The sequence below is a fragment of the Rhinoraja longicauda genome, chromosome 1, assembly GCF_053455715.1.
Source record: "Rhinoraja longicauda isolate Sanriku21f chromosome 1, sRhiLon1.1, whole genome shotgun sequence".
NCBI classification, from domain to species: Eukaryota; Metazoa; Chordata; class Chondrichthyes; order Rajiformes; family Arhynchobatidae; genus Rhinoraja; species Rhinoraja longicauda.
Window position 1 is genome coordinate 117,519,423 of NC_135953.1, and position 27,011 is coordinate 117,546,433.

The 27,011-nt window shown below is 38.7% G+C and overlaps 1 protein-coding gene across 4 annotated transcripts in view; it reads right to left on the minus strand.

Annotated features, from left to right (window-relative positions):
• The window catches only part of intu (inturned planar cell polarity protein), a 62,558-nt gene extending 36,929 nt beyond the window's left edge, over positions 1-25,629 (minus strand). For 3 of the 4 annotated variants that reach the window (XM_078405371.1, XM_078405362.1, XM_078405342.1), the window contains exons 1-4: positions 21,047-21,293; positions 9,331-9,926; positions 3,515-3,600; positions 317-523 (exon numbers count right to left, since the gene is read on the minus strand). In XM_078405371.1, coding sequence (XP_078261497.1) covers positions 317-523; positions 3,515-3,600; positions 9,331-9,926; positions 21,047-21,180 — 1,023 coding nt within the window. In that variant the 5' untranslated portion in view covers positions 21,181-21,293. Of the gene's footprint in view, positions 1-316; positions 524-3,514; positions 3,601-9,330; positions 9,927-21,046; positions 21,294-25,233 lie in introns of those variants that run through there. The other variant, XM_078405352.1, reaches the window with a different exon arrangement.
• Between the last annotated feature and the right edge of the window lie 1,382 nt (positions 25,630-27,011).

Below are 27,011 nucleotides of genomic sequence, written 5' to 3' on the forward strand. Positions count from 1 at the left end.
ACACCGATTTGATTGAGTTCTTTGAAGAGGTAAGAAAGTGTATCGATGGGGACAGGACAGTAGATGTGTGAAAACTCTATGACTTTATGACCATGGCTCTAAAATCTGATTGCTAATAAAATTAAGCATTATTTTTTGCACATAACTAAATTTTTGCTAATTTTGTGCTGGGAAATATCAAAATATATTGTTTAGTTGGAGCCAACATGGTCGATATATTTATTAATAAATCCGTTCATATACACAGTGAAATAATTCCATAAAACACGGTTCCATTATTTTTTGAAAGACACCAATATTAGAATCATTAACATACCTCTTCCTTAGAGTTTTCAGATTCCATCTTTAACGTTAAATACATTACAATATGAGAAATGTTGCCTATATCCATTTGGAAATCTGCCGTGTCTTCACCCCATAAAAGTTTCACCAGATTGGGGCCACTGGAAACTGGTCTATCATGTTCAAAAGACATATCAGTTTGTCCTTGATCATGGCTTAAGGTTTCAAATGTGAGTTTTACCTGTTAAGAGTTATATTAAAGAAAGGTTAAAATTGTTCATAGCAAAGGACATTGAAAGTGAAATTGATGTTGAAGAAAAAAAATCTTATTCTTTTAATTTTTTTACTTAGTCACCAACTGTATTTCCAATTGTGGACATTACAAAATGTAAGAGCAAAGGTTATTTGGCACAAATTTTGATTTTCCCTTTGCTGAGGATTGAGTAATAATTAATTTGCTGCTGCCATGAAATGCCTTAATTAAAAATATAGCAAAATATACATGTAGCATTTATTCATAAACAAACATTGAGTTTTATGATGCACTCCCAAAATCTCAAACATAAGGTTTCATATTTCTTACTAACAATTTACCTATCAACCACTACACATTTCCATGTCATTCAAAAATCCAGACTCCTACTGATGTTATTCTCAAATGAATACCATATTGAAATTGACAATACACCTCTCAGTAGGAGAATTGAGTAGCAGATTGATGAAAGCACAACTCAACAGATTTGATTTCCAATGTATTTACAACCCCACAAACTTCCAATGCTATTCGGTCAAAGAAATTAAATTTCTTGGACTAACTTCAGTCAAACCGCTGCCACTCACTTAACACCTTAGGTTTTTTTTGCCCTTCTGCCTCTTCATGTCCCCCTCTACATTCTTTATTTAAAAAAAAAACCTGTTTCTTCAAGTGTTCAGTTACCCCCTTCTAATCTCTTATCTCCAATGTCTATTTTCTAAATGTCTATTGGAGGAGCATCTTGGAGCAATTAGTTAATCATAATGGCTTAATATGTAAAAGCTATAATTTAGTTTAAGACGAGTAGATTAGTATAACAGAATGAACAGATTTGTGCAAGGTGAATATTGTAAGTGAACATTCTCTTTGAGTGAGCCTTGGTTGAGCAATTAGACTTCGCAACAACTATAATAATGTGGATTATCACATGAGCCTTGGATAATTTTACCTTTCCTAATCCATAAATTAGGAGGCAAGTTGTAGTTCCCATTAGATCTACTAAATCAATGTCTAGTGAATCTATAGCTCAGCTACAATCTAGAAAAAATATTTATACAATGGTGACTTATTATTGTATTATGACGTCTGCTGCATGGTAATGTCACTTCTGCTTAAAGGGGTTGGGCTCAGCATTAAAAAATTACATACTTACAAGTAGAATATTTAAATTTAATTTAATTAATGAATACATAAAAATCTCTCATTTAAACCATGATAGCACGAATATAACTTCATAAATGTGAATGACTGTTCAATTTTACAAATGGTTGACAATGTTAGTTGTCTTCAAGAAAGGGGGGGGGGTTTCAACATACCAGAATTAGCCTTGATTTATTATCCAACCGAATAAAAAAAATAAAAGCTTGTTCAATTTTGTTAAATATAAATGCATGTTTTAGGATCAATGCAAGTTTCACCTAAATAATTTAAACACACCTTATTTATTCATGCAAAAAATATTCTTATATGTTTTCCAAATTGGTAAAGCAATTAATGAGTCACAATATTTGAACAGATTGTCAGGTAATTTAAGAAACAAACCCAAACCTCATAAGCATTAAACAAGTTGAAATGCAATCTGCCAACTAGAAAGAACATCAAATTTAAATCGGTTGATAGTAATGCTTTAGCAGGAACGTAAAATAATCTAGGCCCTGCAGTATTAATTACATTCATAATATGTCCTGCTCTCTCATTATCCAATCATTCAATTTCTATGATGGCATGACTGATAAACAGCAGCCCACATATGACAATTTTTTTTTTGAATTGAAATGAATTGAATAAATTTTACTAGCCAAGTATGTATACATATAAGGAATTTGCCCTGGTGCTTTGCTCGCAAGTAACAACATGATATACAGTAGACAATTTAAAATAAAACATTATAATTTAAACGTGAAGAATGAAATTAAATACCAGAGCAAAAGGAGGCTACAGACTTAATGAATTAATATTTAATCCTTGTTCTATCAAAGAGTAGCTTTCATTGCTAAGGCAGGTTAAAAATACTAAAACAAAATTAGAATTTAATGAGTTGAATTCCCGTAGCTTCACTTGTAGATTAATTGAAAAGAATCTTCTGTTGCATATTTGTCTTCGACTCGCAATTTTCATCTACTTCATCCCTACTCATTATGTTTTCTCTTTGCTTATTGTTAACAATGACAACAGATGTTATCTTTTATGTTCCTTTCATTTAAATCTCTGCAACCCAGTTGGGTCTTTGTTCAAAGTAGAAGCAAAGGGCCTCAAGGCCCTGCTAGTCGGGAATGGAGGTGTGGAGGGACTGAACGCCCATGGTAAAGATGAGTGAACCGGGGTCTGAAAATCAAAAATTGTTAAAGGATTGAAGAATGTGCAAGGTCTTCTGGATGTTGGTGGGAAGGGATTGGATGAGGGGGACAGAATCGTGATATGTAGAGGTGAACTCAGTGGGGCAGGAGCAGGGAGAAACAATGGATCTGCCAGGGTAGTTCTGCTTGTGGATTTTCGCAAAGAGGTAGAAGCGGGCTGAGGAATGATGAGGTTGGAGGCTATGGAGGTTGATTATCAGATGATGAAATCAGAGGTAAGCAAATGCTCAGCAATGCCAATAAATTCAAAAGAAGCACAATAATGACCGTGATATTCCATACTACAATAAAAGGGATGGCACATACAGAAAAAAAGACACTGAGGTAAAACAATTTTCAAATTGTGTTATTTCAAAACAATAAACTCACTGGGGTAGACTATATGGACTGGAATCCAATTGAATGAATTGTGCTCATTGATCTTTATTACAACAATATCAATGGAATGAAAACCTGACATGTTCTACAACTAATGCACAGCCAATCTACTTCAGATTATTGATAAGGCCATGCAGACAAATATTTTATCCATTTCATTATTGACATCTAGGAATAAAGCATAAATAGTATTCATATCAAAGAAGCAACATTTTAATCTTAATTTCTTCGTTCAAAAATATACCTGAGTTGGACCTGGAGTACAAGATAAAACACGTTCAATGTTCTCAGTGGTAACTTCCACATCATTCACAGCAATTAGAACATCACCTGATGGAGAGAAGATCATGGTATTACATGTAATCACATTAACAGAAATTTGTGCTCTTTCAGGTCAATCAAATGTTAATTTAATTTTTGATTATTTTCCCTAAATAGGGTTTTTAACAGACTTCATTACTTTTAGATAGTACACAATATAGTCAACCGTAGATTATAAAATAAACTTTCTTAATATCCCAATTTGAATTATTTACTAGAAATAAATCCAATTTGAAGTTTGTCATCCTTTCTACTCGCATTTTAATTACATACTCAGTGGCCAGGTGAAAAGTGGATTTTACAGACTTTGTGATCACAATGTAGGTGATTATGAGCTGAAATGCAAAAAGGGTCAGGGCTATCAGCACGTTTTCTCTTTTAACTTCTGTTTGACTTTAAACCTCAAGGAGTGGCATTAACTTTCAAAACCCGACGATTCACCACTACTAATAATGCAAATTAGAGACTAATTGAGAATTTATCTTACAGTTGGTAACAAACCATAGGAAAGCAAATCAAGATGCAATATCCAGAGTTGGAAGATTTGGAAACCATGCTTCCAATTCTGAACTTGCATGTTTTCTCAATTTATTTATATGCACTTGAAATTTCTGAAAACCATTAATACTCTATTCATATATGGGACGTTTGATCATTTCTAAGTATATTATCAATAAGAATGAGACAATTTCTTGCTGAAAGTGGCTGAAATTAGGAAGTGGAGGCACTGCGCAGCAGCTGCGGCTCACCTGCAATCCATTTGTCTTTTGTGTTTTTTGTCTTAATTGAAGTGTTTAGATGTGATGTGGTGTTTTTTGCGGTTGTGTACTATGTGTGGGGGGGGGGGGAACTGTAAAATTGTCTCTTCCGAACGGAGACCCGCCCTTTTTTTTCTGGGTCGAGTCTCCGTTCCCGCTGCGGCCTACCATCGGCCAAACACCTGGAGCTGGCGGCCTCCACCTGGGCCTTCGCAGAGCCCACGGACCGGACTTACCATTTGCGGAGCTGGCTGCCTTTGGAGGCTGTGGTGGTGCTGCGAGTGTGGCTGCGACTCACCTTCGGAGGCTCCGGAGGCTTCGGCTGCGGGCCGCTTGGATATCGGAAGCTCGCAGGTCCCTGGGTGGGGGCCAACATCGGGAGCTCCGGCAGCGGCAGCGTCTTCGCCCGCCCCAAATCGCGGGGCTTGGGTTGGCCCGCAGCGGATCTTTCACCGTCTGGCACGGCCTGAAATAGGCCGCGGGATTTTTCTTCGCCTGGCAGGGGCTTCAATGTCGGGAGCCCCAAACGCCCCGACGTGGCAAGTTCAACAGCCTGACCCCGGGAAAAGACGGCAGGGGAAGAGAAAAGACATTCTGGCCTTCCATCACAGTGAGGAGTGGACTGGAGGAGACTCACTGTGATGGATGTTTCTTTTTTTTGTTTTGTGTTGGTTTGGAATTGTGTGTGTTATTGCTTATTTTTATTGCTCTTATTGCTGGACTGTGGCTAACGGAATTTCGTCCAAATGACGTTTTTTGGATGACAATAAAGGTTATTCTGATTCTGAGAGTAAGCAAATAGTATATAAATCGAGCATTATTAGGGCAACTAGAGTTTTGCCAATAAATAACAAACAATATGAATAATTTGAATATCTAAAGAAACCCAGTTTTCACATAAGGAATCAATGGAAAAAATGCATTTGAGGGAATATTTCCAATTAAATATTCTACTTTAAAGCTTTGGGAAAATGCATTAGCCTCATATGCAAACATATTGTTTTGGTCTGTTTAAAAAAAATTAAAAACAGAACACAATAAAGTACTGAACTAAAGAAACTAAAGTTCCAGAAGAAAACACAGAGTGCTTGAGTAGTTCAATGGGCCACGCAGCATCTCAGGAGAACATGGATAGGCGACGTTTCAGGTCAGGACCTTTCTTCAAACTGATTGCTCTGAAGAGGGTCCCAACCTGAAACGTTGCCTATCCATGATATGAGATGCAGCCTGACCCACTGAGCTGCCCCAGCACTCTGTGTCTTGTTTTGTAAATTAGTTTCTGCAATTCCATGTTTCCACAACTATGTTTCAGATTAATTTACGTAATACTTTCACACAGGATATCAATGTTGTGCCATCATCTCACACATCTTCTTATCTTTCAACATCCTGAAGGACCACTCCCCTCACAGTTCCCTAATCCACTCTTCCATCTCCACCAATACATATTTCTACTTTCTTGGCATCTTCCTTGCAACTGCAGGAGAGGCAACACCTATGCATTTACTTCCTCCCTTCCCATCATTCAGAGAGAAAAATGTTCCTGCAAAACCAAAGAATACAGATACTGGAAATCTAAAAATAAAAATTAATTCCTAAAATACCTAACAGATCAGGCAACACCTGTGGAAAGAGAAAAATAATTAATGCTTCAGGATAAAGACTATTCATCACACTTTTGATGAAATGCCACCAACTTAAACTATTAACTGATTCTCCCTCAAGTTGTTAACTTGCTGAGATTTTCTACATTGCCCATTTCAATGAAAATATTTTGCAGCATCTGCAGTTTTTTGATGACTCACTGGTCTTCGGCCTCCTACAGCGTTCTGATGAAACTTAACATAAGTTCAAGCTGCTGCTTGACCTTACGTTAAGGTCCATCGGAATACTAGACGAGCCCAAAGACAGGTCAGAGTGTACACGGATGATGTAGCCATCCAAACTTGGCACTGATTTTTAACGCATGCAGATAATCAATCATTGTGGTCATGTACATCTCATTTCCAGCTTTTGCTTTTTACTTCCCCCTTTCTTCAGATATTCAGATATTTCAGATATTCCCTCCACATTGTATCATCTCCAGATACAGGTTTGCAAGCTTCATTCAATCGCACTATTAGCACTTTCAACATTAAGTCTCCTATTGTCTCCATCTACCACAAATCCTTTCAACCCTTCTCTCACTCTGTACAACTTAATATCCATTTCTAACTTTTCTCAGTTCTAATGAAAGGTTAGCAACTTGAACCCATTTCTCCCCCTGCAGCATTTTTTGTTTTTATTTCAGACGTCTAGCATCTGTAATAATTGTTTTAGGAAGTTAAAATAGATTTTGGAAGTCTGCGACTGGCTGTGTTAACAAATGAAGTGGAATCAAAAGACCCGCACCATAAACGAACCAAAATTTGCTCCGGAGATGATCACAGATCATTAATTATTATTATTATTATATTATTTTCCGATAGGAGGTTCCAAACACAGATTGAAGTCATTCTGACCATTATTTTTGTTCAATGTGGAGTTGGTCAGATCAGTTTCACTGTCGAACACACATCATATAACTTAGTCTCTTGTCTGCATTTAGTAATTGTATATTTACACAAGACTGGACCATAATGACAATTTCTTAAGAATGCATGGTTATCAGAAAATCTACCAGAATTGCTTCACAGACCAGATGGTTACTGTAGATCAGACTGATTTTTTTTAAACAGAAAGAAACCTCCTGTTGTTTGGTAACCATGGCATTGTGGGCTTTCTGCATTGGAATGTCATCCCTGCTAACCTTCAGCTTAAACTTTCTCTAGTTTAAAATTGTCATTTCAGAAGTATTTTTTCTGTCTCGATGTATTTGGATTATTGTAGCTTTTGTAATTAATACCATCACTGCCATCTAAAAATTGGTGCATTAGCAATAAGTTTTTTTTTAAACATTATAAACATAATGAAGAAATTATGGGATGTTCAGTACTCCATTAACACCAAATGCTAGGTTTCCATTTCAAAAGTAATTGAAAGCAAAAAGCAGTCTGATCGATCTTCTTTAAGTGCAAATGCCTGCTGTAATTGAAAACTATATTGCATTGTACAGTTCTCCAGTGCACAGAAGTTTCATTGCATTCCAATTGGGAAGTGGAAAAATTAGCATTTGTAGTCACTTTTCAATATGTTCTCAACCATCATACACATGTATGTGGAGAATGAATAGAAACATTATCATTCAATCTCATCCAAATGTTTGTTTAATACCTTAAATCATTATTTTCGTACAATGCATTCTCACCAAATAATTATCCAGATATACAAGACAGAATAAATACTGAGCTGCTATGTTATTGTTTAAGGTAACGCATTGCAGTGCCAATCAAACTCCTTTGTTCTGCATAATAGTAAACTGCTTGGCCGTTTCTGGAGCTATATTAATCAAGGTAAACAGAGTGGCTTGTGAAAATATTTGGGTTGTTATAAGATGAGCAACCTGCTGCAAGATACCCAACCTCTGATCTGATCTAGCAACCAAAATACTTATGTATCTGGCATTTCAGAATATTCTACTAGGAGATTTAGTGAAGCCGCTGCCACTGCAAGTCAAGAAAGGATGGCTAAGTTTTCTTGCCAGAGATACTTATCGTTGAGCTCATATGTTATTTGCAAGTGGGTGCTGCGGTATCCACGGAATTGAGTGAAATTGACTATTGCTGTTATTAGCAACCATCTGTCTGTCAGACCTCATCATGAACAGAAAGTAACTGACAAAGCATTCATGCCAGTTTGGCAGAGGTCACTGATCAAAGAAACCTCTTTATCAGTGCTGTGTAGGATTTTGATTATTGAAAAAGATAGTATAGCAAATTAATTTATCCTGCGTTTTGATGACAATGCATAACCAGGTAATTTTCGACTTAGTCAGACCGATTCCCTAACTATACATGATGACTGCACTAGAAACACCGTTATTACTGGAACACAGATTTTCGGCGCTACCATTGGATGTTCCCAGGACCTCTAAAAACATTGTCTAATCTACTGTACTCAGTGATATCATATGCAGTTAATTGTATTAGCTGAAGATTATCTGATGTGGAGGAGCTCATGAGGAAGTCAAAACAGACGATTCAATCTTGCTGAAGTAGGTTGCTCCTAGCCAGCTGAAGTGGTAACTAAAAGACATTCAAAATTTACCCATGAGTCATGTCATTAAGACACAAAGTAATAATCCTATGCTTCTCCAAAACATGCCAATTTAAAGACTGTAAAATCTTCAATTCCATCACTATGCAATGTCAATGTAAATTTCAAACTGTATTTACTGGTTATATGAATATGGGTGGTGGGGTTGGAGCCAGTGATGAAGTGATAGTTACCTAAATAATGGAAAGGATTGTGGTGGCTGCGGCTAGCGTGCGATGCACACAGGTAGCAAATCCACTGAAAATCCTGCACATGCTGAATAACGCACACCACACTACTGTTACCAGATTCCATTTTACATCCCTGTTCGGTATTCTGGTGTTATGTTGTGAAATGCATTGTTTGATCCTACATCAGCATGAGATTAGCAAGAATTTTACATTTTAAAATCACAATATTTTTTTTAATTAATTTTAAAAAGTAGAATAAGGCCTTAACAGCTTTGAAAGATCTCAAGGTTCAGTTCTCAGCTTTGTATCTTGTCAAAGGCTTTCAGACAATTTACGGTTTGAGCCTCAGAAGCACCTAGCCAAGGCCTTATCTCTACTGAATAGAATAGTAGAGGAGTGCCTTGGTGGGCAGAAACCATGAGAAGCGAGCTCAAACCTGTTTAATTCCCCTAGTACTACAGCAACAGTCACAGGTATTTAAAGACTATGCAAATTGTATAAAATTATTATAGCATTAAGGATTTTTCTATAACTGTAACATTGTTATTTATATATTTGTACATCCTATATTCCCATAAAGAAAATACATTTTATCTGTATAATATTTTTATTCTTACCTATAAATATCTGACCACATTTCATTGCGGTATGGCCATGAACCAAACGGTGTACAACAAGTCTCTCTTCAGTCATTGTTTTGGCATTGGTGAATTTGTCCACATGCTTTCCTTCTACTCGATGTTTCTTTGAAGGCTGATGAACAATTCCCACATAAGCCTCCAACAGTTTTGTTCCGTCAACAAGTGATTCATTGTTCATTTTATTTGGATTAACATAAACATATACATCCTTGGAAGACAGCTGCACCAATACCCCAGTCTTAGGGTTTGGTTGGTGTTTCAATATTGAAACAGGTCCCTGTGGCTGATTACTTATCTGTTCATTTGCTTTGCTGCAAGAATGTCCATGTATTAGGCCTTTCTTTTTTAAAACATTAGTAAACTTTTTAAGCTTGTGCTCACTTACACAAGGCTTCTTTGATTTGTGGTTAGTAATGATCTCTGCTTCTTTATCACTGAACCTGACATGATTGATGAAAGGTGCTGGCACTGAATTAGCTTGAACAAGTACATCCTCTTCATCTTCACTCAACTCCAGGTAGAACAGTTCTCCATTCTTCTGCACATCATCCAACCATTCTGGTTCAAGATCACTGTAAAAACAGAGAGGACAAAAATGAACGTGAAGACGTGGAAAAGATGGCAAATGGTATGTTTTGAGTAGAAGAGTCATTGAGTAGAAGGACATTGAGAAGAGTCAGGAAGTCATGATGCAGCTTTATACGAATTTGGTTCTGCTGCATTTGGAGTACTGCATGCAGTTCTGGTCACCCAATTCAGGAAACATGTAGAGCCTTTGGAAAGAGTGTAGAGGTTGTTTACCTCAATGATGCTTGGATTAGGGGGATTAGCTACAAGTAGAGGTAGGACAGATTTAAATTGTTTTCTCTGGAAAGACGGAGGTTGAAGAGAGACCTGATAGAAGTATATAAAATTATGAGAGGCATAAATAGGGTAGACAGTCAAAGCTTTTCACCCAGGATGGAAATATCAAATACTAGTGACCGTAACTTAAAGGTGAGAGGGGAGAGGGGCCAACATTTAAAGTAGATGTGTGGACGTTAACTAACACAGACACACGCACGCGCGCACACACACGCAAGTGCCTGAAATACAATGCAATGGGTGGTGGTGATGGAGGCAGATTCAATAGTGGCATTCAAGAGCATGTTCAATAGGCACATGAATATACAGGGAATGGAGGCATATGGATCATGTGCAGGCAGATAAGAATTGTTCTTAGCCTATTCTTGTGCTGTTCTATGTTCTACGCATGGATGAAAATCAGATGGACACCAAGCAACTACTCCTAGGCAACTGACAGTGTCTCTAATTTCTGCAAAGCTTTCATCATGGCTGCAAATGTCATGATGCAGTCATGCAAATGAGAAAGCATCAATGGTGCTTGAGATCTTAATTTGGCAGAGTTGCAAAGACTGCAGAAATAAAGAAACTGATGTTTAAAATATCTAGCTATACTTCAACTTTTTGTTGTTCTTTCTTCTCAAATGTTGACATACTGAAAAAGTAATGCAACTATAATCATAACTGATACATCCAAAAATATTAATTGCCAGACATGCTAAAGGAATTATTAAAGGTTTCTTTTCTGAAAACCATTTAAAATGTGTGGACATGTTGGGAGTGGGTTTGGCATCCATACTAAATGAATTTGAATGAAGTTTAAAGTAGGCAACTTGTGTTGCTAACTTTTGGAGACATTATACATATTCACTAAAACAAATTCTGCTTAGCTATCACCTTCCAAAAAGATCATTCATAGAGTCATAGAGTGATACAGTGTGGAAACAGGCCCTTCGGCCCAACTTGCCCACACTGGCCAACATGTCCCAGCTACGCTAGTCCCACCTGCCCTCGTTTCGTCCATATCCTTCCAAACCTGTCCTATCCATCCATGTACCTGTCTAACTGTTTTTAAAATGTTGGGATAGTCCCAGCCTCAACTACCCCCTCTGGCAGCTTGTTCCATACACCCACCCTTTGTGTGAAAAAGTTACCCCTCAGAATCAGCAAAGGATTTTCCTTCTCCGGATTATACAAGTAATAACTTTGATGTAGAACAAATTGCAAAGTCTCTGACAGCTACACTCTACGAGGCAAGATAAAATACTGATCCTTTATTTAGCAATCAATACATTTAAATTTTAGGGGTCTAGATTCCAAGTAACTGCATCACTGTTTCTTTTTCAGTAGGTCAGTAATATCCTGAAACACAGTTCTACTGAGTGCCACAAGCCATTATGCTGCCAAAGCACATGGTTGCTAGTAACAAAAATAAGTTCTGTTGTATAGTAACTGAATGCATATTATTTTTACATGAAAATATAGATTTTTAACACAACATGATGTTTAATCATTTTATTATTCTTGGTTTATCCTGCAGATTATTTAAATACTAATGACATTTTAACTTTTAAATGAATAACTAAAGAAGCATTGTATGTTTTTAGTAGATGTAGATTTACTATTGTCTCACCCAGATAAATTAAATAATCTATTTGCCCCAAGTTTATCAATAATCGCAAGAACAAAGATACAATCCAAACCATTGTCAAAATGCTAGCAAAATGGAGACTGAATCACTGAAGAAGGGTCTCGACCCGAAACGTCACCCATTCCCTCTCTCCTAGATGCTGCCTGACCTGCTGAGTTACTCCAGCATTTTGTGATACCTTCGATTTGTACCAGCATCTGCAGTTATTTTCCAGCAAAATGGGGACGATGTCTGAAGTACATTTCGACTCACTAGAATTAGATCCTGTGTGAATTTTAATTACACCAAAAAAGGTGCTAACTATATTGAAATAACATTTATTTTCTTCCTAAAATGAATGTCCAAAGATCATGAAACCCAAAATAAAACTAAATAACTCAATTGTATGCTACAAAAGATTGCAAATTCAAATCCATTATAGAAATAGTAAAAGTACATAAAGTAAACAAATTCCTACTCTACAGTTTTACAACAAAGAAAAAGATTACCCGTTTACAACAATATTATAGTTTATATCCTTCCTTGTGCTACTTAATATGCCTGATCAACATATCTTCCAATAACTTCCAATAATTAACTTCAAATAGCCCTAGCTTTCCCTCTCTCTATTCCCTCCCCTTCCCAAATCTCCCACTAGTCTTTCTGTCTCCGACTACATTCTATCTCTGTTCCGCTCACTCCCCTAACATCAGTCTGAAGGGTCTCGATCCGAAACGTCACCCATTCCTTCTCTCCAGAGATGCTGCCTGTCCCACTGAGTTACTCCAGCATTTTGTGTGGACCTTCAACATATCTTCCTATTCTCCTTCATTTTTATCCTCCTATTCATTTCTCCTACATTTAATAAAGTTCTCCGATGAAAACTGGCACAACCCCCTCATTTGGCAGGAAGCCCCCTATTCTGACCATGTTTCACACCTCTGAAATTCCTTATTAGCGACCAATATCTGTAGCCTCTAGACATTAAAATACTTTCACTATTGCCACCTACTTCATAATTTTGATATGTTGAGAAATATTCCAAAACAAATGGAAAAATATGCAAAGTATTGTTTGTTTTCAAATCTAAAACATATATGATTAAAATATTTAAATAAATTAAAAGTACAAATGAACTATAAAACTTACTTTGCTTTCTTGTATCTGATCTTTTCCATTCAAATTAATGGGGATACTGCTTCTGTGCCATCTAAGCAGACAAAACGTGTGCAGAGGTATTCCCCAGACTAAATACCGGGTCCCTACCTCAACTTCAAGTTCTGTTACTGAACTGTACGAGAAGTCCAACGTCAGAGCCCATTCAGGAACATGAAGGCAAATTGCTGCCGATAAATTAAGGGATTCTGTGCCCAGTTGTGGACATGTAGTAATCCTCATCTTGGTAACACTTATCGGAAATGGTGAGAACTGCGTGCAGAACTGCTGGAGTTTCTGTGCAAAAATCAAGCCATCTATTTACCTTTGCAATTGTGCAACAATTTGCAAACTTTGCCTAATTCATATCATTCAAAAATAAAGAACAGTCATTAAATTACTTGACAATAAAGAGACCACGATTAATAATTCAAAGATCCAGGTTCGATCTTCACAAAGGGTGGTGGGTGTATGGAACAAGCTGCCAGAGGAGGTAGTTGAGGCTGGGACTATCCCAACATTTAAGAAACAGTTAGACAGGTACATGGATAGGACAGGTTTGAAGGGATATTGACCAAGGGCCGAAGGGCCGAATGGCCTACTCGTGCACCTATTGTCTATTGTCAAACGCAGGCAGGTGGAACTAGCGTAGCTGGGACATGTTGGGCGATGTGGGCAAGTTGGGCCGAAGGTCCTGTTTCTGCACTGTATCAATTTATGACTCCAAGTTTAAATATCATCATTACAGCTGCATAAATTCAGTTGCTAATCTGAAATTAAAGATAAACTAATTATTAATGAAGACCCCCTAAGCTATCCGATTGCCATTAAACTCCATCTGATCCACCATTATTCTTCAGGGGAAGAAATCTGCCAGCCTTAACCAATTTGGCCTGGGTGAAACTGCACGAGACTTCTGACACCCGACTCCAAAACCTCTTTAATAGGCCATAATGAATTCATAAATTGCCCTGGAAAATAACTATACACAAATATTAGCCCAGTTGGCTTTGCAAAATCCTCCTCATGAACATCTACGATCTGGTGTCTTAATTGGGAGAGTCTACCCACAAACTAGCTGAGCAACAGCTTTACACAATCATACCCACAGAATCATAATATATAACCACATTCAAAATGACTCCATGACAATCCTGATAAGTCTTGTCCCATTGTCCCAAAGAGAGTGCAGTACAGTACTATGCAGTATCCCTTAGAGTCCTCAAAAATGACTACAGACACCATTAAGTTTCATAGTAGAAAATTAAGCGGACAATGAAAGCTTCTTCTGATTACCATGTACCATTCTACCTTTGATGATGAATCATTACTCTTCTTTGTTTGAGTGAAAAGTCGAAGATGCACTAAAAGTAACAAAGGTCTATGTTAATAAACTAGATGTTTGAATTCTGTGTCTATCATCAAGAGTGCCTTGTGGATCTGCTACTGACCAAACTGGCAATGTTCCGAAAGACAAAGCTGTCAGATTTGGTCTGCAGCAATTAACAAGTGTACCAACACAAAATATATAGTTGCTTGACATTGGTCTCACTAAACTACTGGTGGAAGCATCTAACTATAATTAGTGAAAGTGACTAATAGGCACAGAGTTGCCTCCAATATACAATAATGATTTAGATGACGGAATTAAAAGTAAGATTAGCAAGTTTGCAGATGACATAAAGCTGGGTGGCAGTGTGAACTGTGAAGAGGATGCTACGAAGATGCAGAGTGACTTGGACAGGTTGAGTGAGTGGGCAGATGCATGGCAGATGCAATATAATGTGGATAAATGTGAGGTTATTCACTTTTGAGACAAGAACGGGAAGGCAGATTATTATCTGAATGGTGTCAGGTTAGGAAAAGGGGAGTACAACGAGACCTGGGTGTCCTAGTACATCAGTCACTGAAAGTAAGCATACAGGTACAGCAGGCAATGAAGAAAGCTAATGGCATGTTGGCCTTCATAACGAGAGGAGTTGAGTTTTGGAGCAAAGAGGTCCTTCTGCAGTTGTACAGGGCCCTGGTGAGACCACACCTGGAGAATTGTGTGCAGTTTTGGTCTCCAAATTTGAAGAAGGATATTCTTGCTATTGATGGAGTGCAGCGTAGGTTCACAAGGTTAATTCCCGGGATGGCAGGACTGTCATATGATGAAAGAATGGAGTGACTGGGCTTGTATTCACTGGAAGAATGAGAGGGGATCTTATAGAAACATGTAAAATTATTAAGGGATTGGACACGCTAGATGCAGGAAACATGTTCCAGATGTTGGGGGAGTCCAGAATCAGGGGGCCACAGTTTAAGAATAAGGGCTAGGCCATTTAGAACTGAGATGAGGAAATACTTTTTCACATAGCGAGTTGTGAATTTGTGGAATTGTCTGCCTCTGAACGCAGTGGAGCCCGATTCACTGGATGCATTCAAAAGAGAGTTAGATAGAGCTCTTTGGGCTAGCAGAATCAAGGGGTATGGGGAGAAGGCAGGAATGGGGTACTGATTGTGGATGATCAGCCATGATCACATTGAATGGCGGTGCTGGCTCAATGGGCTGAATGGCCTACACCTGCACCTATTATCTATGTATCAAAGCAGAGAGAGAGGAAAGATAAACCAATAGCGGGTTAATTCTATATACAAAGTAGAGGATATCAACTTATTCAAGACTCCCACCATGCAATGGAAATATATAGATGATTTTTTGTGTGCACATGCAAAATATGTTTAAATAATTTACTATTTTGTCACAAGGAGCAAAGAGCACAAAGATCTTTACATTTGTTTTTATAGATAAAGCAAACTTGATTAAATGTAACATTTACTGATATTACTTATTTTCAACCTTGCCAGCATCAACTGATGTCATAGACATCAATTTTCAAATCCTCACAAAAATTACCTCACTAGGTAATGCTCCATGTTCACAATTTGCCAGGCAGTTCTGAGTAATCTAATCCTGATCTCCATGATGCTGTTCTCAGATCTGTAGTTTGGAACATAGCCATGTTGTTTAGTGTCTAGAAGAAAATCATACTTAATTGAATTATGGCTGTCTCTTTAGGAATGCTCCCTGCAGTTATCTAAGTAGGCACATATGCGGATATCAATTAGAGGTTTATTACTGCAATACATTTCCACTGTTAGCAGGTGCATGCAAAGCCTAATCAGTTGGCAGCACAGAAAAAAACTAGGTAATAGAGATCAGAAACAAAATTAATAGAAAATGATTGGGTTTACATTTTGATATGTTAATGATATATTGTGCAGAGAATGGCTGGTTCAAGCTAAAAATATTCATCACAGCTCTCTGCACATCTGGCTTTTTGAATAATCTTGGTGATCCTATCTGTAAATTCCCTTTCTCTTTTTGTCACAATGGTATTTTGCTTTTAATTTGGCATGAGCAAGGAAGGTTTATAAGATTGTGACAAAGAAGGTAACATAAAGGTTGAGCAGGATGACCTACACTCAATGAAATTTAGAAGAATATAGTAACCTTACTAAAACATACACAATTCTGAGAGGGATTGACCTAATGAATGTTGAGGGATTGTTTTTTCCCCCCCTTATGTGGGTAGATGGGATTAGCTGGACGTTTTACAAAACAAGGGTTGGGCATTTCAGATGATGTGAGGAATTTCTGCTTTCAGATGCTCATCAATCTTTGTAATCCTCTATCCCGGAGAGAGCTGTGGAGGCAGTCATTATGTTCAAGGCAGAAATTGAGAAACGATTAAATAGTCAAGAAGCAAGAGTGGGAAAGCAGTGCCAAGACCAGATCAGCATAATCTTACTGAATGGGGGGGGGGGGGGGCTTAAGATGCCAACTGGCATTCCTGCTACCATTTCATAGGTTCAGCAGGTTGGAAAACTATGAATGAAACACTGCTGCTAAGAAAGAAGGGCAAGAGAGAAAATAAAGGCCAGTTTGGGTAATAATAGACCAGCATTTCCTCCATGACAGGCTACTTAATATGCTGGTAGGATACTTTAAAAAATATGAACAGAAAATGCTGGAAATATGGGAAGAGAAACAGTGTTAAAATATTTCCTGTTTTGGTGGCAAGAACAAGAAGGCAGATTATCTGAATGGTGTCAGGTTAGGAAAAGGGGACGTACAACGGAACCTGGGTGTCCTTGAACATCAGTCACTGAAAGTAAGCATGCAGGTACAGCAGGCAGTGAAGAAAGCTAATGGCATGTTGGTCTTCATAACAAGAGGATTTGAATATAGGAGCAAAGAAGTCCTTTTGCAGTTGTACAGGGCCCTAATGAGACCACACCTGGAGTACTGTGTGCAGTTTTGGTCTCCGAATTTGAGGAAGGACATTCCTGCTATTGAGGGAGTGCAGCGTAGGTTCACAAGGTTAATTCCCGGGATGGCGGGGCTGTCATAAGATGAAAGAATGGAACGACTGGGCTTGTATTCACTGGAATTTAGAAGGATGAGAGGGGATCTTATAGAAACATATAAAATTAATAAGGGATTGGACACGCTAGATGCATGAAACATGTTCCCGATGTTGGGGGAGTCCAGAACCAGGGGCCACAGGTTAGGAATAAGGGCTAGGCCATTTAGAACTGAGATGAGAAAAAACATTTTCACACAGAGAGTTGTGAATTTGTGGAATTCTCTGCCTCAGAAGGCAGTGGCCGATTCACTGGATACATTCAAAAGGGAGTATGATAGAGTTCTTAGGGCAAGCAGAATCATGTGGTATGGGGAGAAGGCAGGAACTGATTGTGGACAATCAGCCATGATCACATTGAATGGCTGTGTGCTGGCTTGAAAGGCCAAAATGGCCTACTCCTGCACCTATTTTCTATGTATCTATGTATTTAAGGGAAATAGTGAGGGCTTACAAAAGGGAACCAAAGAATGCAATGCATTTGATTTTCAAAAGAATTTGAAAAAAGTGCCATAAATGACATAATGATGGAAATCCATGGTATTGCGGGCAATAACACACATTAGTCAGGAAACAGACATAAATAGCTCATTGTAAAGTTATATCTGGTGAGACCATAAAAGGATCTTTGCTGGAACTTAGGCTGTCTCTATAGTTAATATTAATGATTTAAATAAAGGCATCATGTATATTGCAGTCATTTGTGCTGACAAACCAAATATTGTAAGAAAACAGATTGAATGCAGGCTATAGGAAGTCAACAAATGAATAAGCAGGTTAAATGAGCATGTGCAAAGATGGTTCAAAAATTAAAAAAATGAGGGAAATGAGAGATTGTGCACTTTGGTTGGAAGAATAAAAAACAGTTAAATGGTGTGGGACTAATAAATCCTGTTAAGATGTAAATTAATATAAAATTTGAAGTCATAGCAAATTCTGAGAAATAATGTAAGATACCCAAGAAGCCGAGTCTATGTTGAACTGTCAACATATACATTATTAAGAAATCCACAGTTGTTGATACCAAATAAAACCTGCACTGAAATTCACTTGGACCATCTCAGACATCTCCCTTAGTTTCTTGATCTCATCAACTCCATAACAGAAGATAGACTATTAACTGGCCAATCTCAATCAGATCCAACTATGTTCCCTTGTTGAGGGTTAATGCCATATCCCTCCCAACCCCTTAATGAAGCATCCAATATGCTAAATTACATCATTTGGCCTACATAACGATTATGGCGATGAGGCGAATCAACGCCAAACCAAGCCTTATGAGACCCCGTGGTATTTTTTCCTTTAAATATCTTATTTTGATTTCTTGATTAAAGATCTTTTTTTTTTTATTGCCCACCCAAGTACCTGAAAATAGTTCCTCATATGTTTGTTGCTGTCTTCTCTCTGCCTGAATCAAATTACTTTTTATCCACAGTGATTATAATCACCATCTCCACATCATGGCCTCTGAGCTCACTGTCTTTGTATTACTCCAAATCTCATCCACATATAAAATCCAACTTTACCACCTGTGCGACACAGTAGGGTAGGTGGTAAAGCGGCTGCCTCCCTGTGCCAGAAACCCAGGCTCGATTCTGACCTTGGATACTGTCTGTGTGGAGTTTACACATTCTCCCCGTAGGTGTTCTCCCACAGTCAAATGAGAAGACTATTTAGCATTTGCGTGTGTAAGCTGTGGGTTGCAACGTACACTTTTGACAAGTCTCAGACACGAGCAGCACATAAGAGGCTGCAAAAACAAAACCCTTGCATGGCAAGTCATAAAGTAAAAGGGCGTGTCACTGTCACAGTGTCACTCAACCATTCTGGAGGACAAGCAAGCCTCTGGCATACAGTCGTAACACATTGAGTTACTCCAGCATTTTATCGACCTTCAATTTAAACCAGCATCTGCACTTCTTTCCTACACATTTTGTCCAACACATCCGACGAGAGAGGAGGAGAATGCACCGAGTTAGCAACAGGCTGTGCTCGGGAATTGATTGCAGAGAAGGATGAATGAGATGACTGCGCGTTACAAGCCGGCTGTGTATCAGTCCAGCGGTGCCACACTGACAACGCTGAATGCTTGTGTAGGGAGGAACTGCAGACGCTGGCTTCAACCGAAGATGAGACACAAAAAGCTGGAGTAACTCAGCGGGTCAGGCATCTGAAATGCTGAATACCTACTGTACAGCAAGTCTTCAGAGTTCATTAGAGCTCCTCCTCGCTTCCATCCTCCCCACCACACACCAGCTCTATAGTGTGCCGTGGGTCACCAGGTGTCAGGTTTACACTGCGTTTCTCATAACGATGATTTATCTAGTACTTTATCGGCACCACGGTCGTCACATTGGAAATGGCGCCAGTGGAAACGGAGACACGAGAGAGCAAAGAGCTTAACTTCCACACAAAAACAAACGACTATCTCTGCAGTACAAGACGTGAAACATTTTGGCTCCTGTTCAAAATACCTCAGGTTTATACTCCCTCTGGGCTTCCAATGCCCTTCCAGAGCTGGATACACTACAGCGACTCTGGGCTGAGACGCCAGAAGGAGTCCAGCCAAAACGTGCTATGACTCTGGATGGATGCCCCACTTAATGTCCACAACCCATCAACACCATAATTACACGGCGTGTCCTGGAGCAAGACGGTCAGGTCCAGAGGCTGACTGACCTCTTTCCTCTGGGGTCTTGCCATCTTTGATTTTTTCCTGGAATTGGTAGCTTAGAACACATTGTCCTCCACAATGCGTAGGGAGGAAATGCAAATGCTGGTGTAAACTGAAGATACACACAAAATGCTGGAGTAACTCAGCGGGACAGGCAGCATCTCTGGAGAGAAGGAATGGGTGACGCCTCGGGTCGGGATGGATCTGGACCCGAAACGTCACCCATTCACTCCCTCCAGAGACGCCGCCTGTACCGCCGAGTTACTCCAGCATTTTGTATCTAACGTGTCCTCCACAGCATCGCCTCAAGGGGAAGCGGCTTCCAAACTGCAATGTCAACCAGTGTATCGCAATGAGTGGAGAACCGATCTGCCATCCGTGGCCAGAGAGGCTTCACTTCATGCACTGGTATTACCCACAGACACAAGTCAAGGCACATTTATGACACGCAGGGAAACAACAGTTAAGCAGCCTGATGTGGTTAAGCACTGTAATTATGTGATGCCATTCATAAAGATTTTTTGTTGGGACTGAGGTGTTGCAAGTTTTGTGGCAATCTCTGGCAGAATTCTGGAAAAAAACTGCGACAATTCAACGGCTACTGGCAGCCATAGTAAGTGCTTGTCGCTTGTCCTCCAGAAGGCGTTGCGTGGCAACATTACGGGTCAGGGGTCGAGACCTCGCCTGCCGTGCAAGGGCCCTATTAACATTTTAAACCCAAAGTACCGTCTTTTAGATGGACACCATCAATAGAGACATCTGAAGGCAGAAGAACTCATTACCACAAGTAATGATTGTGGGACAAAAAATGCTGGAGTAACTCAGCGGGACAGGCAGCAGCTCTGGAGAGAAGGAATGGGTGACGTTTCGGGTCGAGACCCTTCAATGATTGTGGGATGTAGCTGTTCCAAGCTGCTGCAAGGCTGCTCCGAGCTGCTGCAAGGCAGCGCCTGGGTTGGAGCCCGGACCGCGCGCACTTACCCCGACGAGCACGAGCCGGCATCGGCGCGCGCGGCCGAAGACGTTGACGCCGTCTCACTCTCACAACTCCCTTCATCCACGGTGTAGGGAGTCTCATAACTCCGCTCCTGGAAGCCCGCCGCGCCTTCACTCATCGCCGTCAGGAGAGCCGGAGGCACCGCTTCATCTTGTGCAAGTACTTTTTGTTTTTTTTGTAATCTCACGAAACGCGCGTCGGATCAACCGCCATCCTGCGCCATCTTCTTTGCATCCGGGGGCCGGTCCATCACATGGTCCGCGTCCGCCCACTTCCATTGGCCAATGCGCGGTTACCATGGTGACGAGGGAAGCTACTACAATGAAAGGCCCTTTCACTGACATTATCGACCCATTGATACTCATGAACACGACAGCCTTCTGTTACACATGGACATCTTTTTTATAGAAACCACATTAAAACGTGTACTGAATTGTTAGGCATTTAAATAGATAATAATTATTTTTTAACTGTAATCTTTGGATCGCATTTTATTTTGCATAAATATTGGGCTTGAGTACTGTACAAAAAAATCAATTTAAAGTTATTCACAATCAAAACGGTCGCAATGAATCACGGAACATTTTCAGATAGCATTCGCGTGGGTGTTTGCGTGTGAATGGTTCAGTACTGAAGAGTCAACACATAGCATAGTTTGTGCAGGAAGGAACTGCAGATGCTGGTTTAAACCGAAGATAGACACAAAAAGCTGGAGTAACTCAGCGGGACAGGCAGCATCTCTGGAGAGAAGCAACGGGTGACGAAGGTTGACTGAAGAAGGTTCTCGACCGAAACGTCAACCATTCTTTCTCTGCAGAAATGCTACATGGCATTGTTTACTAGCCCGTTGCTCCACTCTTGCTATTCATGAACTCCTGCGTAGATCACAAGGTTGTTTCGAGTTTGGCCTTCAGGATTCTATTTCTTTTCACTTGTATCATAGAGGAATTTCAAATCCAAAAACACATATATTGTATATTTGTAATTAGTTAGATTTTAGATCTCCAAGTCATTCTTGCCAAATGAGTCATCATAGTGCTAAGACGTTGCTGTAGACGTCCTGTGGCTTCTGTCAGTTGATGTTTGTCAGGGCTTTTGTGCGACACTTTCTGAGAAAAGCAATCTTTGCCAGATTTTAGTCCTACAATATTGATATCCTTGGATTAGTACACACTAATTATTTTTGTTGCAACAATAGCAAGATTGTTAGATCATGAAGAACAAAATGTATATTGGTCTTTTCCAAGTCTTATGTTTTAAAATATAAATGGTAAAAATTATAGGATTGTCATTTTAAAAGGTAACTTGCCTATTGGTGGTTGCTGCTGAGTGCACGTGTACACTTAAACGTTCTGAAGTGAACAAATAATTCCCAATCTAAAGAGAGGATCAGCATGGTTTAATGACAGTGAGAGCCACCTTGCCCTATCCAAGAGACAACAGGACCACTCGAATAAATGTCTCCTGGTTCAACAATCGTTAAAGTTACATATCCGTAGCAATGTGGCTGCTAAGAATTTTTGCAAAGGCATTCATGTCTCCTTTTGCCAACTAAAATCAACTTTTATTCAAAAGCAAATGCAACAGAAGCTGGAAATCTGTTATAAAGTAGAAAATGCTACAGATATCCAAAACATCAGGTAGCACCCATGATGAGAGAAAGAGAGTTAACATTTCAGGTAAATTACCTTTCAAATTTCTTTCACTCACTCACCTGCTGGCATATGATTTCTAACAAACAAGAAGCAAGACTCAAAGAGGAGAATGGATTAGTCAAAGATGGAGAAAGCAAATACCTCATCCAGCCTGCAAATTCTCAAACCCTCTCTCCCTCAACTTAACCCTCATCACTCAACCTATTTAAAAATGCCCATAACTCCACAGCAGAAACATATGACAACATCCTTCAGACTCCAAAGCTACATTATTCCCACAATGCAAGATTATACTTCAAACAATGTCAGATGAATGCAGCAATTTAAAATCTTATTTATACAATATGATAGAACTTTATTTATCCCAGGAGGGAAATTGATCTGGCAACAGTCATAAAACACAAAATACATTAATACATTATTGGCTTTTATGGACAAAAATGAAGATTGTTGAATGCCATGAATAATACATTGAAAATAAACTTACAATCTTTAGAAAATTTCAAAGTGAAATTATTTTGAAGTCCAGTCTCTATTATCACGGAGACAAGAAGCAATGAGAATGTATATCAAATGTTCCCATAAACAGTGGACAAGATAAAGAACCAGTTAATTTATTAATGTTATTTTTTTTCTGAGAGAAATGTGGGGCAGGACATTTAATTCCATTCTGGAAATTCTTTAGTAGCATCCATTTTGCATCTACTCAGGTAAGTGACATCTCATTTAATCCAAAAAGCACTTATTTGATAATGCACTGTTTCCTGAATGCAGAAAAAGGTTGTAGTGCGCACGTTACTATATATCTTGGAATGGCAAGGCTGGCATCTTGTAGACTGGAGCCCAAATGTGGTCCCGCTATAAAAGTCACTGAAAGAGCCAAGCTTAAATTTAAATAACCTCCCCCAGCCCCGCAAACATTGGCCCTGGAATTCCAAAAGGAAATCAGAATTAAATTGAACACATTGTTTAATGAGAATTATTGGTCGAGCACCAAAATGTACAACCTCAAAGATTCATTAACTTATGAATTTCAGACGATTAACTTTTAAAATATCCAAATTCACTAATAAGAAAAGCAAATTTCCTGTTGCAAATTATTCTAAACGAAAAGTTCACAACTCCTAATGTTAAGTTGATGTTTATTTACTCTTACAAGCTATATTTTACATCAATATTTTCCCCAGTGCCCGGCAACATTGGAAGGTTATAAAGTGCTGGAATGGGCTGGGCAGTGGGTTGGGCAGCATGACCCGTTGAGTTAACCTAGCACTTTGCGTCCTTTCGTGCATCTGCAGTTCCTTATTTCTACATTGTAAAGCCATGTTTTAAATGCTTAAAATTTGTTAATTAAAAGTAACTCAGTTTGTCACAAGTAACCTCTTGCCTTTATATTTATTGGTGAAAATTTGGAAAAATTGAAGTCTTTGTTTTCTTTATTCTAATTTTTGAGGGCCAAAATATTTCTTCATGCTGATTCTAAGGCACAGCAATGAGTGGAAAGAATAGGACGTACGTTTTTTTTCCCCGAAATTCTCAGACCAAATTCTTAATTATCTTATGTGCAGGAAATAAATTCTTAATTATCTTATTTTGATACGTAAGAAGGTTAAGTCGTTCAGCCCATCGAAGTCAAAATATCCAAATGTAATTTAATAGATGACGCATGCCGAGAACGACATCTACTTTTCTCAAATCAAAATGCGGTATTTGTACCGATACACAACCCTTTTCTTCCTGGGGACCGTAACGTTATAATTTGTATCATTTTGTTAGCCGTTATACCGATTTTCATATTGCCTCTTAAGCTGTGTTGTGTTATTGAGAATTTGAGTGAGCTTAATGCAGCCGATTTGGGAATTTCAAATTATTGTCTTTGTCCGCACCTGGATCATTAACGTAGTTTTATGATGCTATATATTTTGTCATTCCACCCTCGGCTTTAATCATATGCAAGTTTTAAAACATTTGAAGGTCGTTAAGTCTGGAGTTGCGTCAGCAGTAAAAGATCACCAAACAGTGCAATACGACCTGTTATTTAAAGAAAGCAGGCATACTCATTCCGCGAACTCTACTTTCATCGTATGATTGCTCCAAATGTAGTATATTATAATATCAGTATTAAAGCAATAAACAGATTTAATCCTATTATAGACATACTTTGGGAGAGGGGTAATATATTTCGGATTACAGTGGAACGTGACCCATTTACAAGCTGCCAGTCACATGAAATTCATTAAATCATGCGTTGAGGATTTTAATGGGTTATAAAAGTTTACCATCAAGTTTCAATCTTTATTATTTTTGTCGAAAATAAATTCAGAGCAAGTTCAAGTCCATTAAAATTCATTAATCAGCCATTTTCCGATATTGATTATAACCCAACAATGTTTCCAAGATTAACTAGTAAAATGATTTTCACCCCAAATCTTTCCCTCACACGTAGCATAGCATGGAAAAATTATAGTAAACCGAAACAGGTTTAAAACAGCCACCACAGTCCACTTGATGCTCACCTGTGAACAAGTACACTTTGTAGTGAATCCAACTCATCCAGATTTCTTTTTGCGGGCCTTGTGATGGCGTATCTCCCAACATTAAACATCATTGGCTTCAGATCATCTTTCAGTTGAATGTATACATCGCGCAGTCATGTTAGACTGTATATTTTTGCAGACGACCAAGTTAAATACAAGATATGTAAATTGCCGAATTTGTTGTTTTATCGTCTTCTGTCTGAGCCGTTATTGCCTCACGTCTCCCGAGAATTGCAGGGCGATTATCCCTCCTTCCAAAGGATGTCAGGGAGCATTTTCATACTGCTTCGTTTATTCAAGCGAATGAATAAAGCTTGCTCACGTCTGAGTGAGGTTAGAGTTCAGCTGCCAATCATCTAGGGATAATGCTGCCTCCGATCGTCCTCCTCTTTGAAGTTTGAGCCGAGATACAGATCTGATCCCTGAAAATAGAGCTTTGGAAAACACACCAGACACGGCGGAAAGAATCCCCTTGACGTTGCCTCCAGCGGAGCAGGTGGGTTAACTAGCATTTTTCTTCAGTCAAATCCAATCCCCACGGGTCCTAATGCCCAACCTTCCCCTTTTCAGCGATTGATTGGGGCTTGCTGCATTGATTGCAAACGCCTAAAGTGAAGAAGAATGTTTCTCTGAACTATCGGTTTTAACGTGATGACTCTTTTTCTTACTTTCCATTGAAAGCCAATTGCCCGCAAAGATACAAAAACAATATGCGCAGTTTTATCCTAAATTGCAAAGCTACGAGTCATTCTGTCATCTCTCTCTCCTCCATGGTTTTGTTTGTTGAAGAGAATACATTTCTGTCGCATAAAGTACATTTCAAATATAAAAAAATATGAAATGTATTCAGCCAACGTGTTTAAATTTACATGATATTATGAAGGTAATAGAAGCAAGAAAACTAATCCACGGTGTAATCTACTTAATTTAACTGGCAATCTAACAATTTAGTTTTGGAGTATTCTGTTTCAAATTTGAAATGGAAAATATTTTCAATTGGATTGAATTTTAGTTATCAAAATCAGTATTATAGTGTGGCCCATAGATGGCAGAACGTGTACAGCTGAACTTTATTTTTCTTCTCGCATTTAATGATAGAAGAGCTCATTAAGGAAACACATTTTTGTTGTACTAATTGTCTGTAAACATTAACAGAGAAAGGGCTGGGTTTGATATCTAAAGACATTATCTGAATTAACCTATGTGTATTAAAACAGACTGGCCAGACAGATTAGATACATATGGACCATTGTAAGCTCCACCTTTCTTTGATCATTGTTACCTTTTGCACATCATTCCTTCATTTGTTCTATATCTTTCAATATCACTGTCAATATTTCTCATTTCCCTTTCTCCTGACTCTCAGTCTGAAGAAGGATCTCGACCTGAAACATCACCCATTCTTTTTCTCCAGAGATGCTGCCTGACTGACCCCGCTGATACTCCAGCTTTTTGTGTCTATCTTCGGTTTAAACCAACATTTACAGTTCCTTCCTACACATAACTTTAGACTATACGGAGCTTTTGATGGAATGATTGTCCTTTAACATCATGCAGATCTTGATCTAGATCTTGTTGTAATTTATACATTCTTCCTCACTAGCTAATATATCACCTGCAAATTTACTAACAATGTTAATTACATTGTCATCCAAATTGTTAATGTATATAACAAACAGCAGTAGATCCAAATTCAATCCTTGGGGCATTCCATTGGTCATAGACCGCCAATCGGAAAAACAACCCTCCACAACTAC